A 15,437-nucleotide genomic window follows, 5' to 3' on the forward strand; every position below is an offset into this window, starting at 1 on the left:
TCAATTTAAATTTTCTAACTAGAACAAGATCTAAACATAAGTTCTCCTGTTTTTGTAGTTTTAAATGCCCTTATGGTTTAATGAGTAAGCTGAATACATTTCTTGATAAATACTACCACTGGACAAAGGATCTAAATGTTGAGATCTTACTAAATCAAGGTTTTAAGCTGGTACAATGTTCCTACTAAGTCATATTTCGATTAGATCTTTCCAGGATCAGGGAGAAAATGAAAGGCAAGGCAAAATATTCCTAAAGCTGTATATTAGTTTATGAAGAGTATACACATGTGTAGATCTTGTTTTAGCCACTATGTCAGCAGAAAAGTTTCGGTGTGGAGGTTTACAATCCAGAAAAAAGGCTCTACTTTTCCCTACATTAAGCTAAACTATTTCTTGTGCAGAATTATAACCACAGACATTGAAGTATAGCTCTCAGATCTGAAAATGTCTTTATTTTTTTTAGAAAATGGATTCCAGGAAAGTTAAAAAGCAATACCAGAGGGTATAGGTGCAGAGTCGGATGTAGTCATTCAAAGCATTCAATTAAGAATATGGCAATATAAATATCTGAAAAGCATCTCTCAGATATTTGAAACAAAATGTGTAAGTCATCCCTAACTAACTGAAGCTTTATAGCATTTCCTAGAAAGAGGGAAAACAGTTAACATTTGAAAGTCCGGAAAGCTTTTTCCTTGGTTAATTACGTTAAATGGTTTGCCTTTGATCAAATTCCTTCCTTTTTAAACATGGATAAAAGTATTACATAGGTCCACTGTTAAACAGACAACATGTTGCAAATTAATTCTGGTATAATGTATTCCAACAAAGCTTAGAAAATGAAAGATGTTGCGGTGGCTTTGGACTAAATTTAATAGTCATCTCCTCTGCTGACAACTTCTTTACATGTTGGACGCAAAAGTATGGTATGTTCAAACTGTGCTGTATATGATCCTTTAATGTCACATAACGGTGGATATGGATCTACAATGCCCAAGTCACACAGATTCTTCAGAGCCATCAAGTATTTACTTTCTCCCAAGCGATCCAGCCATCTGCGGCAGAAGGCAAGGGTGCCAAAGTTTTCATTGATGACATTTAACAAGTGTTTCGTTCTTGGAAGCCTAAGAGGAAAAAATCCAAAATTAATAGTTGGCAAAAAGTTACCAACTCATTTCTTCCACTAAGGAAAACTCAAACGGAAGTTATGACTCAATAATTACAGTTCAAAACACTTTTTTGTTGCCTCCTTCAACATTCAAATATCAGAATGGGTTACCAACCCACACACAATTATAGATGGCAGCTGAACAGGAGACCAACTAAAGGCTATCTTATGTTTATATGTCTATGCACGTGTGTGTTTTAAATTCTAAGTACAGACTCAGTAGTAGTATAATGGTGGGAATTTCCCTTTTTGTGCATCAAAGTGAAAGACCTGCACATAAAGATGTTTCAACCATCTCCAAAAAGTTAGGGGAAAAAAAGTAAATAAAAACATAAAGTTTACCAATGGGAAAGTATTAACAACAAAAACCTAAGAATGCCAGCAAAATGATCATCTCTGAAGTTATGATTACTGGAAACTAGATATGAAGAGAATACTTATTCTCATCTCAGTTAAAATTTTTAACAGGCCAATTTTTTTTTTGATGAATTATAGAAATCCACAGAACTATTGCTGGGCTACAGAAACGTGCATTTATTAATATACCACTGTGGATACCTGTCAAATTTTTTAAAATGCTATTAACGGGGAAGAGAAACTCACCAGTTATATAAAAAAAAGTCTCTCACCTTATTGGCACATGTCCAACATCAAAATTTTTCATGTAATGTGAACATTCCATATCATCATGAACAACGCCTTTTCCTGTGCTACCAAAGGTTTCAATGGCATACACTTCTCCTTCCTAAAACATACATAAGGGTTGGAGGAGAGAAGAAAAATTCAGAACTAATCAAAATTCCCATCTCTTAACTTCAGGCTGAGGTATTCCTCACTTCATGTAAAACAACAACAACAACATAAAATATCGCCTGGCAGTCCTTTTCCACCTTCTCCTGCTTTATCTTCTTAGCACTTTCTAGTCAGTCTGTCATCCTATTAAAATTAGGCTTTACATGGGCAGGGAATTTTGTTTTGTTCACTATGACATTCTGTGCCCTACTAAAGAGACAAGAACCTAAGTAATGCTCAATATTCTCCAAGTATGGAATAAACTTTCATATACCCCACTTCCACAACTGATTGGGCCCCAGTCCAACCAGACACAGTCTGCAAACTCACACAGCCCAATTCCTGTTGGGGTAAGCATGGATGGGAAGTTAATTTTGCTCAATGTACTATATACTCAACTGCCACTAACTTTAGTTTGGAGAAAAAGTCAAAATGCTTCACAGAGGAACAGTGTTAATTAAGGGCATACACACCTCCATTCTTGTTGCCTCTCCTCCTTTCACAATGGGCACTGTCTTCCCAGCATGTATTCTATATGGCCCAATTGAATGTCCATTTAAATTACGAATTGGTTTCACTGGAATAATAGGGGAAAAAAAAGTTATTCAGGGTCTCTAAAAGCGCAGACAGATATCTTGGCCTTTTAGTACACAGTTTAAGCATTTATTTCAAAATCAGATATGGCTCTATTAATCTCACACTAAGATACTTAAATACAAATTGGAAAACTGATGGGATACCAAGATACTTATTGCAATGTTATTGACTGAAACTTAGGAGTAAGGGGAGATGATGGAAAAAGAATAAACTATGTGATGACATAATGGGGGTCTCATCTAGGGAGGTATTGTTAATAAAAATATAGTCATAAAATGTCATGTACACAATCACTACAAACATGGAAAAATGTATTTTTATATTATGGACCAAAAGTACGTGAAAATGAAGATTCTGTGTCAAAATAATAGGATTATGAAATGTTACATTATATTATTACATCAACATTTCAAATGCTAAAAAAGAAAATCTACACAACCCCAAGGTCCTGATCAATGATAGAATGAACAAATTGTGAGTATATTCTCACAATGGAACATTTACTCAACAATAAAAACAAAAAGCTAGGGATAAACTGAACTGAAATAAAACCTAAAGAAAAAAATGAGCAAAAGAAGGCACAATTATATACATACTGTGCAACACACACACACAGAGTTCAAAATAAAGTATAATTATACTATTGTTTAGGAATGCATAATTAGATGATAAAGACAAACAAAAGCAAAATACAAATACTTCAGTACTCAAGGTTGGTTTATGAGAAGACGGCGGCTGTAACTGAGAAGGGGTATATAGAACTGAGGGGCTTCTGTAATGCTGGTAATATTCTATTTCTAAAGGAGTGAGGTTACACAGCTTTTACAATTGTTTAGTTGAATTTTTTTTTGAAGTTTTATGTTGTGTGTATTTTATTATATTTCACAATAAAAGTTTAAAAAAAATCTAGTTCTACAGATTCTCAATAAGAGCTACCTTTCTTCAAGGGCAAAATTAGGTAGTAATGTTCTTTTCAAATCTGTAACAATGAAACAATGACAAGCATATTACAAATTTAGCAGGTGGCACAGCAAAATAAAACAACTAGCTCTTCAAAAAAATCTTCCTTCTTATATAAATGATAAGCTAAATTTATTTTGAAATTCAGCAATCATTATTTGTCTAAGAGCTGGCAAACTGATGGCACAGGCCAATCAAAAACAAATTTAAATTAAAAACTTTCTTAGCCATACCAACCTATCGTATATAACCAAGTTACACAGAAGAAGCAGGGCTCAGGGATAGCCATTTATGCAGTATACAGACTGTGGTCAGTGGCAGGCTAATTTTGGATCCAACAGCTTTAAAGGTAATTTTCCAATTCTATAGCTTCTTGACCAAGGTAAATAAAACCACTCCCTTGACAGCTCAGTTCTTTTATGCGGTTTTGGGGAACTGCTTCTTAAAGTTCAACCTACAGACTATTTCTTCATCTTCCCAATGTCATTATTTGTCCATACCCTCTGTTTAAACCAGTAAAAATGAATTCTGCCACCCTTAACTAAGAACCCTGATAAATACAATAATGCGTATAAAAGAATAAAACCTAAGATGTTGCACTGGCTTAGTGGAAGAGGTAAAAAGGCACATATTAAGGATTCCAACACTGCAGGCTAGAGTTGTTATGTGGTGACTAAACCTCATGTCAAACTGTCACCTAATATACCTTGAAAGGCAGACCACATGCCAACCAAAGGTGCACAATTCAGAGAAAATATAAGGGAAAGTTGACTTGAGAGGTACCTGAACAAGTATTACTTGTTGTGGCACCAATCCCAAAACTGGGAGTGGGAAACAACAAATATTTGTTAAATACTAATAAATTCCAGGCATTGTCACAAAATTTACATTTCTCAAAAACAAAACAAAACAAGATATCATGAATCCTGCTGAAGTCAAAGAAATTTAGGTTCTTAGAGGTTACAGAATTTTTCTAAGCTCAAATATAGACCTGCCTAACCCCAAAGCATGTTTTCTTCATTATCCCATAACATCTCCATCCAAGTGCGAGGGGTCTTAAGAATTTGTGATTTCTACAGATGTTCATAGATTTAAGGATCTGTAAGAGAGCAACAAGGACAGGCACTGTTAGGTGTCAGAGGAAGAACCACTGAGCAGGTGGCAGAGCACCACAGTCTGTAAGTGTCAACAGAGGACTGCAAAGTGCTGCACGATGTAAATTTACTGAGGAGCAAGGAAGCATGAGAAGTCTCCACTCAAAGGATCATAAAGGGGAGTCAGGTTCTGGTTAAAGAAATGCAGGAAATATTCTGTAAGAAAGGTTTTAAGGCAAGAGTTACAGAGAGCAACGAGGACAGATTAGGAAGGAGGACGGCAGCTAGAGAGTGATCAGATAGATCATGGGAGTTGGAGAAAGGCTGGAGTGACAGGACCAGAAAGTACAGGTGAATCTGGAGCTGCGTACCTAAGGCACTGGCTGGGAAAGACTAGGCAGCAAAAGGAATAACGACTATAGGAAAAACACACAAGGAATTAACCGGCCTCTAAATTTTAAATTCAACTTAAAAAAAAAAAAAAAAGAAAAAAGAAAAGAAAACAATGGGGAGTCATTAATGAAAAGCCTCTGGCTTCTGTTTGAGCCTAGTCACAGAAAATCCAGCCTACATTTTGGCCGCTCTGGGGTAACTCCTCAGGTTGTCTTCTCAACAGTACCAGAGTAGTTTAACAACAGTTCCCAGGTAGTGACCACAGAATTCCTACCATGAACAGGTCATTTCTCCTGTTTTCTCTTTATATTCCCAATTCCCAAGAGATAAAGATGAAGCAGCTGACTCAAAAAAAAAAACAAAAAAACAAAAAAAAACACACTTTTTATACTACCTTGCAAAATTAATTTTGCCGAAGTCACACATATTTCAAAGTAAGTTGTACTTTTAGAGAACACACCTTGATAGGTCTTCCCATCTATTTCAACTTCATAGGACTCCATAACTTCTTGGATGGCCTCACCAACATCACAAAGACGGACATCAATTCCAGCACACTAAAAACAGAATCAGGTACACTCTTGTTCAAAGTGCAAAATATAACCGCAACTTAACTTCTTAGTATCTTAAGGGATAAAATAAGGGATAAGCAGAAAAGCTGCTTTGCACATTATAACTTCCTCCATAAAAGCCTTTGTTATTATAATTACCTACTTAAAATCCTAAGGATGGTGAGCCAGTCTTACATAGCCCAGACTTTAAACAGGCTATAAAGTGCTCAAAATGTGTTGAATGAAATGGTGCTTACAGTTCACATACCTTTATTCCAGTGTTAGTGGCATCTTTTACAGCTTTTAATAATGTATCATATTTGGGATTAAAAGTAACAGTAAAAGCACAGTCAATAATTCTACCTGAAAGAGAAAATTCTTCTTTATTAGCTAGTCAATTTATCTAACTTTATAGCATCTACTCTATTAATTAATCTTGCTAGTTAACAGAAAAATAAAATGACAGGCTCAATTGAAGGCAGCACTGCAAATACCAAGACAACATTCACAACTGAAGGGGAAAAAACTGTAAATAACTTATACAAAGGCTCTGGAATGAAAAGTTAATTCCAGGGTTAGTATACATTATTTCAAAATAGCACCAATTCATTATTTACCCAGGCAGTTACGCAAAAATAAAAACAGACACAAATCAAAGGGAGAAAAGCCTGGGGAAATAAGAAACAGCAAAGCAGGCAGAGAAAATGTATAGGTCTACAGAACACTATCAGTCAATCTAGCTTCCCCAATTTGGTAAAACTTCAGGTAAGTAGCTGAAGCTTTGATTTCTCATGTGTTAAGTGAGATTAAAAGGTACTTATCTAACAGGGTTTGGGAGAGAATTCAGAAAAGCTAACAGTTATATAAAGATTGGTAAACTCAAAGGTTCTAAGTAAATATTTGTTATTATACAAATAAAAAATGTTTGAAGCAATGATCTGCATGAAGATGTAAGATTCTATTTTTCGGGGGGAGGATATATAGCTCATTGGTAGAGTGCATGCTTAGCATGCACAAGGTTCTGTGTTCAATCACCAGTACCTCAATTAATTAATTAAATCTAGTCAACCCCTCCCCCAAAGAAAGTTAAAAAAATTTTTTTAAAAAGCAAAAAAAAAAAAAAAAAAAAAAAAAAAAAATCTATTTTTCATGCCTCGATACAACAGGTAATAAACCTCAATTACCCAACAGTTTTCATTATACTCCATTCAGTAAGTATGCTTTACAGTAAACCTTAACATCTGCCTCAACAAAGCTCTACTAAAAAGTGAGGCATCAGGAAGAAAATGTTGAGAGTTAGTATCTATAGCCCCATCCAACAGAGACAAGACTAGAGATCAGGAGAGTAGAGTGGGAATTATTTCTAAAAACTTACCACTAATATGTGTTCCAAAGTCTATCTTACAGATGTCATCATATTGTAATACTGTTGTATCACCAGCATTGGGAGTATAATGGGCAGCACAATTATTCAGAGAACATCCAGTGGGAAATGCCAGGCCTGCATTTAATCCATTCTCTTTTATTAGTTTTCGTGAACAGTCTTCCAACTTTTCACTTAAAAAAAAAAAATGTGTTTACTTTCACATTCTTACCCTTATTTATATACCTTACAGCTCATCAAGTCCAGAAAGTTTACTAAAACTCTTAAATTACTTTTTGGAAGTGATATAAGCACCTTGTGGATATGAATAAATAACAGTTCTGTGATGCTACAAAAACAATAGCCAGTTCATTTTTAAAAGATAAAAAAGAATTTAATTCCACTAGAAATCTGAAGAAACAGAACAACACGATCCACTTTCAAATTAGTTTACTAGGAAGTAAGATTCTTGACTAAGACTAATTGAAATGCTGATCACAATTTATTTTCTCAATGCTGCATGTTTTGAAACTTCTTGGAATCAGAGAATTAAGCTGCTTTTTATAGCTAATTATTTCTCAAGGGGAAAATTGAAGAAATAATTTCTTTTATTGGTTTCTTCACTGCATTATCAAAGTTTTGTGTCCCAGAATCATTAATTTAATATGAATTGCTGGACAGCAAAATAACAGATTTCCAGATAGAAAATAAGAATCAAGTAATGCGTACATTTGCACATTTGAGTGTACATGAGAACAAAATAGGATGGATTCGATGAGGTGTAAATGTCCTCTTATGGTTTCCTCATTACACTGAGACTACAAGAATTTAGAAGGTATTACTAAAAGCTTCACTTCAAGTTTTTTGGCAAAGTAGTAATAAAAGCCAAACATTACAACTGAAGAGTTAGCTCCAAAAAATTTTTTTCTATCATGTTCTTATAAAAACACATTCCTTTTACCAGATTTCTATCATTGTCATCCCAGGCTTGATCCAGCTCATAACATATTTTCTAACTTGTCGATGTGCTTCTGCAGCTTCTCGAAAATCGTTCCAAATTTCTTCACTAGCTTGATCTAATGCTTTCTTTTCTTCACTTGTAGTTCTCCAAGCAGCTGTTCGCCTTTATAGTATGCATAGTATAGCATTAGTCACTTAAGAAACAGCAAAATAAACATAAAAGCAAAGAGATAAAAATATACTAAGATATTTTAGACAAAAATTACATGTTGCTTCTTTTATTAAAAGTCAGCAAAGATTCTGAAATACAAGTACCCACACATTTGCAGTCAAGCAAGCAATCAAGTTAAACCGTTTGTAAGACTAAGGAAAAAATATCCTCAAGTGAGATTTCGTTCATAGTCAGAGGGACTAATACCCTGCCACACAAAATAAGACAAAAGGAGAAAACCAGCAAAGTCAGAAAAGAGTCCTAGAAATGAAGCAGAAGGGAGAAAAAAGTCATCCTTCCACTTGCAGTAACATAAATTTTAAGAAACCTCAAAAAAATGCAACAAAAATTAGCAAATAATAATCCAAAGACTTGACCTGGCAATCTGCATACATCTTCCTCAAAACTATTACGTGCTTTTCCAAGATTTTTCTTATTGTTTGTATACTAAAGTTTTTATATTTTAAAATTTCCAAGTGTAACAGATTTTTATATTCAGTATCTGGAAATGAGAAGATCAACTCACTCCCTTTTTATGCAGCACATTTCAAAAACAGTAACTGTTTTCAAATGAAAATCTTTTTTTTTTAAGTTATAACCTTCACAGATTCTTAAGCAATACTGAATACAGAGCTCACAAATCAGTGATCACTGCGGTATAAATCATACTTGGTATAAAAGTGATGCCTTCAATAAATTACTAACTGCCTCAAAGCTAGTGGCCAGCAAACTGGTGTGCAGGCAAATCCAGCCTAACACTTGTTTTGTAAATAAAATTTTATTGCAACAGATGCCCAATCATTTACATACTGTCTATAGCTATTTTCATGCTCCAACAGCAGAACTGAATTAACACTCAAGACCTGAAATATTTACTTTAAGGGACTTTACAGAAAAGTTTACCCAATTGCTCTAAACTACAGCTCCCTAAGTTAATGACCCAAAATGCTTTCTGAGTTTTTGTGTGTCACTGTCATCAAGTTCATGATGACTTTCTACTGCAGCAGCATCAACATCTACTACCTCCAGATTTTATAAAGTTGTTACAAAGGCCCAAAGGAGCCGTCCTATGTGAAATTGGCAGTATTAAGAGTCACAGAGGCTTCTTTGGCTTGTCTACTGTTTGCAGATGTATTTTGGATCTATCTACTGATGTTATCAGATAACTGAAATATTACAGTACCATCAATTTAAGGTCAATTTTAAACTCCTTAAATACTTAAATGTGTATCAATTACTTGTACAGGAATAGTAAAAAAACTAAGAGGCAATTTCTAATCAAAGTATTCAAACACCCTCAGACTAGAAGGCAGGAGGATAAGATCCTTTAAAAAGTATATTTTCACAATGTAACTCAACCTTTTTCAGCTGCAGTATATACTTATAGCTGCTCACTCCATGCTGGGACAGGCAAGCCATAATCTCCTAACCTCTAGCTGTAACTCTAGCTGTCTCTCTCCTACAAATCCAAAAATCTTTCCTGGAAACCAGGAACCAAAATGCTCTAAGAGTAAATCATTTTGGGGCACAAGAGTACTGGCTTTATTCTCAAATCAATCTTTAAACAGTATATGTCACAATTCCTCATCTTTCACAGGGGCCATAACTCTGGCGCATATATCACAGCCATACCTGACAATAAAGGTTGAAGTACCCTCTACTTTAAAAGTCAAAGATCTTGTGGAAAGTAAAAATACCAGTTTTTACTCTAGAGTGGAAAGATAAAAAGACTATGTCCACAGGGAACTTGATGGATGTCATGCATTGTAGGACTGTGAAAATGGAATTGGTCAATGTTAATTTCCATTTCTTCTCCTCAAACAACCCTCAGATCCTTCAAATCCACTTCCTATATGTTAAAACGTAAGTATAATTAAATTTCAAATGCTATTTCATCGCAGAACCAGAACATAGTACAACAGATCCCCAATACTGAATTCAACAGATCTCACATGAATACCTTACATTTCTGAAGGTTGCATGATTGACTGGCTGACTCTTAATAAGCAGTGGATTTTTCAAAAGATTATAGAATGTTCTGTAGTTAGTAAAGAACTATCAATCAAAAATTGGATTAAAGTAATTATTTTGCTAAGTCTTGAGTTCAAGTTGAAAGTCATTAGTAATATTCGAGAAATCTATTGCCAGAATCTATAATTATAATTCCAGGCCCAAATGAAAGACAAAGAATATATTGAAGGAATCTCTCCCTTTTCCTAAATTTGATTTTTTAGACAGTCAGTCTATTCAACAAAAACATATAAATTAATAAGGTAAGATGAAAAAACCAGTCTGGTCATAACAATTATTCCAAAAGGCAATTAATTAAACTGAGTCAAGTTAGATATGCTTTTTTAGAAAAATGTCTGTAAAACAAAATTATCAGAACTGCCTGAAATAGAATCTGTAAAGAAAGTTGTTTATAGAGCATGTAAATTCTTCAAACCTCTGATATTTTTGACTCCTTTTAATATTTCATTTTTACTAGTGGATATATTAAAAGCAGAAAAATATAAGTAAAATCAAAAGATACAAACAAATGTATAAGATTATTAATTTCTAACAGTCACAAACATTTGTGAACTCATTGTATGGGTAACTTAAAAGTAATTATATTTGCATTCTTAAAGCACTACATGCCACGTTAACAAAAACCATTTAAAATGCTTATCTTTAGCCCAGAAATAATTAAGAATGTATGCAGATATGGGACACTGAAACCTGGTCTTAAAGAGAAAAAGAAAGCATGTTTTAACTCTGCCAATAAGAAAAAAACTATAGTTGATGTTCAGCCAGTAAAGGAAAATTCTTCTTATAGAATGATGTCAGCTAAAAAATGTAGAAGGAATGACAGAATAAGAAATTCACCATTTTGCTGTCCCTGTGAAATAACCAATAAAGCAAGAATCATCAATGGATATTAAAATAATTAAGTAAAAAGTTGTTGGAAAAAAGGATATTCCAACAGTACCAAAGGTACCCCACAGATCGCTTGGTAACTGCAAAAAGAACAAAGTGCCTTTAAAAAAGAAACAGCTGGCTGTCACCACATGAACCAAGTGATCAAATACAGTAAAACTAATGAAACAATCTGACATTATATCTGATTAAACAGACTGATACAATATGAAATACACAATATCACTTATGATACATCCCCATCAAATATGTTTAATCTAAATTTAATCTAAGCTTTTGTAAGTAATTTCAGTTTACAGAAAATACAGGAATAGAGAAAAAAGTCCAATGACACCACAAGGAAAACAACTGGAGAAATTCCTGAATGAGTCTTTCTAAACTACGTTGTCTCTTCTAAGTCAGTGCAATGGAAGAGAAAAAAGTAGGGGATTCTAACTAAACGCAATGTATGAACTAAAAAGTGTTCCAGGGACAAAGAGGAAAAAAATTCTAAATCTAACTAGGTATTTACATGATACTGAGAAATTCTGAGGAGATGCTTGAAATTTTTAGAAGTGAGGACTCAAAATAAATAAGACATTTTTAAATGGCCCAGCTTAAAAAAAAAAAAGAAGAAGAAAAAAAGAAAAGAAAATCAACAATAACAAAAACACATACATACAGAGATTGAGTATATATGGCAAAATGTTAAGAACTATTCAATTTAGGTAGTGAGTTCATTATACTACTTTTCAATCTTTCTATTTGTCTGGAATTTTTCACTATAAAACTATGTTGGAAACAACAAAGACATTTATCTCAGCATTACTTATAACAGCAAACAACTAGAAATAAACAGTTGTATGTCCAATAAGACTGGACAAATAAATTATGGTATGCACACAGATGTGCAAATTATTCAGCCATTAGAAGTACTGTTGGTTTCTTTACTAACATGAAAACAAATTTAAAAAAGGATTATAAAGCTGTTTGTAGTATAGTTCTATCTTGAAAAACATTCCCAGAAATGTATAATACACATGTATAAGAGAGGCTTTAGAGACAGAAAAACAATATGTTAACAGTGGTTTTAATTCACAGGCAGAATTAAGGAAAATTTTATTTTCTCCTTTTTGTTCATCTGTATTTCCTAATTGTTCTATAATATGTATTACTTATAAAATTAACAACTGTTCCAAAAAACTCCCTACAAAATTTACAGATATCAAGAATTTCAAAATAATTCTTCATTCTACTTCTAGAGATCTAGAATAAGAGAAAAATCAGATCCAATTAACATATTAAGATGTTCATCACAGAATTTTTTCTAATGATAAAAAATTGAAAACACTATAAATGTTCAAAACTAGGGAAATAACTAAAAATTATGCTAGATATGAAACAGAACAGCATTACAGCCATTAAAAATTGGTTTCAGAGAATTTTAATGATACAAAAAACACATATAGAATGTTTAATTTTTTAAAGGGCAATAACCATCCTAGTAAAAACTGATTCAGACAAAGATCACAGATTTCTACACATCAGGAAGATGTTCCTAAAGAAAGATATTTACATTCTTAAGGTAATTTCCCACAAATTACTAATTACAAGAGGAAAAACAGTAATGATACACTAGAGAAACTAGATAACCTTATCCAAGTGATAAAAACTGACATACTGTGACTTCAGACATGACAACCCTGAAAAGAACACAATAGCTACTCATCTAGTATTCCATCCAAAGATGCACTATTGTCAAACAGTTCAGAAAAACAGTATGTGTACAGATACATCAATGTAACATTTTCCCACATTTGTCTTCTATCTTTCTATCTTATAAGGACAAAATGGAGTGTTATGTGTATATTATACATAATATAAATAACATATTCCATTGATTGAGAATAATAAAATGTGTGAAAAATGTTAAAGAGAATCTGAGAAAGGTATGCAGGAGTTTTCTGAACTATTTTCACATTATGGGATTACTTCTGCTAAGTATGAAATTATTTCAAAATAAAAAGTTAAAAATAATGCACTCAACCTGGGTGGTAGTTACACAGGTGAGCTCTTTGTGACAATTCATGCAATTTTCAATAAGTTTATTAAAAAGACAAGGAAAGCAAGATACAAAACTATACTTAATACTCTACCAAATCTGTAAGAATACTGACTCTATTTACAAATAGACAAAACTGATTATATGAATGTCAAAAATATATCGAGATTTATGAAAGAATAAACAATCAAAATATCTTCATTTCTTTTGTATTTCTCCAGGAGAGCACACAACACTGTTTTCAATATTTAAGAAAAGTATTACCCCAAAATTATAATACATAATTTTTTCCTCTATTGTTTCAAAAACTGAAGTTATCCTGCCTATTCAATGTTTAATTTGCAATAAAAAATGACAGAAAAAAGGGAGAGGTAGTTTCTAAGATTTATAAAATCTCAATTATTTTTTCTTATATTAAATATTACTTTAAGTATTCCACATACTCGTGTTTTTAAAAATATTAACAATCTGTTAACATGTAAAGGACATCAATGGCATTCTCTGACTTTAGCAATAAACATACAGAAATGAAAATAGGAATAAAAATATTTCATTTACATCAGTAGCAAAACCATAAAACACTTAAGAATAAATTCAACAAAAAAGGGACAGGAACTACATTAAAAAAAAAATTAGAGTAATGGATAAGACAATGTGATACAACTGTCAGTTTTCTGAAACAAATAAATACAATGCAATTCCAATCAGAATTCTAAGGGCATTCTTCTGTGGATATGTGTTAGGACTAAAAATAGCTAAGAAAAGTAAAGAACTGTTTTCGGTTGTGTGTGTATGACAGAGGATCAAGACTTGCTTTATCTAATTATCAAAAGGTACTATAAAGTTTCTGATATCAAATCAAAGTAGTATTAGCATAGAAACAGACAAACAGATGAGTGGAACAAAATAATACAGAAACTGGTTCCATTATATAAGAGAATAGTTCCATTACATGAGAATAGTATATGGTAGAGGTGGTCATTCAATTAAACAGAATGAATTATTTAATAAACAATTCCAGCACAACTGACTATCCATTTGAAAGAAAATAAAATCAGCACCCCCAACCTTACACAAAAATTCTAGACCAATTAAAGATGTAATAAAACACAAAACAGAGTTCAAGAAAACAGAAGATACTGCTAGGAACCCAGAAGTACAAAGTATGAACATATACTGTATTTAAAATCTTTAAACTTCTGGAAGAGCTTTAAAAAAACAAAAAAGCCAACAATCAAAATATGCTCAAAATCACTAGCAATATGGGATTCATGAAGTATTAATATATTCTTTGATTCAGCAATCGTGCTCCTGAAAAACTATCACATAATAAAACTGCCAGCACATAAGGAGATATATATATCTCTATATATATACACACATATGTATGTAACACATATATGTATATACTTAGAGATGCTTATTGCAAATGATTTATATGGCAAAAGAAATTGGAGGCAAAATGAATGTTCATCAACTAGAAAATGGTGGCATAAAGTATGGTATATTCACACCATGGAATGTTACACGGCCACTCAAAAGAATAACAGCTATTCTGATTGACTTAGAGGGATACATAGTCCTGAATGAGAAAAGCAAGGTGGAGGAAGAAAGTGTGCCTATGATTCCATTTTTGTAAAACAAATAATGACTAACACTCTCCTCATATAAACAGACATAGATGTACACATACATGAGCATAGAAAAATACGGAAGGCTACCTGCTAGGTGGTTACATGGGTCTGGAAGGGAGGGAAGGAAGAAGAAACAAGCAAAAAAAAAAAAAAATTAAAAATATTATATTAAAAGTAAGTGTGATCACATCATATGTACTATGAAAATTTATGTAATTAATGTGAAATTACATGTCTGTGACATTCTAAAAATAGATGTTTTAAGATAGGGATAGTGACTGATGTATTCAAACTGAAAGAAAAGATGCCCAGGCCATAAAATATAACATCATGTTCCTTTCCAAACTTAAAGAAAAACAATGATGTCTTTATAGGTCAATTAAACAATGCTACAGTAGAAGCTTTCTTAACCAACTACTGCAACCACTGGATTAACCAATGCTCTTTATTCCCTCTGTAAATCATACTACTATCCACTGTATTCTGAATATCAGTGGTTAACAGGTTCCTGTTCTGAATAGTAACAGCAGCTAACACTTAATGCTTACTATGTGTGTCACTACTTTAAAACGCTTTACATATATTATTCTTCACAACAACACTATGAAGTACCCATTTTATAGATGAGGAAATGAAAGCATAGACAAGATAAATTACTTGCCCAAGTCACAAAGCTAGTAAGTGTTACAACTGGGATCCAATGTGGATAGTTTGGTCCCAGTTTCCACACTCTTTAACTAAAATCTATATGCCACTA

The 15,437-nt window shown here is 32.9% G+C and overlaps 1 protein-coding gene across 2 annotated transcripts in view; it reads right to left on the reverse strand.

Moving 5' to 3' along the window:
* Window positions 1–418: 418 nt before the first annotated feature.
* Window positions 419–15,437, reverse strand: part of METAP2 (methionyl aminopeptidase 2) — a 29,366-nt gene continuing 14,347 nt past the window's right edge. For both annotated transcript variants that reach the window (XM_006187457.3, XM_006187458.3), the window contains exons 5-11: window positions 7,877–8,038; window positions 6,928–7,109; window positions 5,821–5,915; window positions 5,462–5,558; window positions 2,431–2,534; window positions 1,795–1,910; window positions 419–1,121 (exon numbers count right to left, since the gene is read on the reverse strand). In XM_006187457.3, the coding sequence (XP_006187519.1) occupies window positions 869–1,121; window positions 1,795–1,910; window positions 2,431–2,534; window positions 5,462–5,558; window positions 5,821–5,915; window positions 6,928–7,109; window positions 7,877–8,038 (1,009 nt within the window). In that variant the 3' untranslated portion in view covers window positions 419–868. The remainder of the gene's footprint in view (window positions 1,122–1,794; window positions 1,911–2,430; window positions 2,535–5,461; window positions 5,559–5,820; window positions 5,916–6,927; window positions 7,110–7,876; window positions 8,039–15,437) is intronic.

Source organism: Camelus ferus, chromosome 12, assembly GCF_009834535.1.
Source record: "Camelus ferus isolate YT-003-E chromosome 12, BCGSAC_Cfer_1.0, whole genome shotgun sequence".
Lineage (NCBI taxonomy): Eukaryota > Metazoa > Chordata > Mammalia > Artiodactyla > Camelidae > Camelus > Camelus ferus.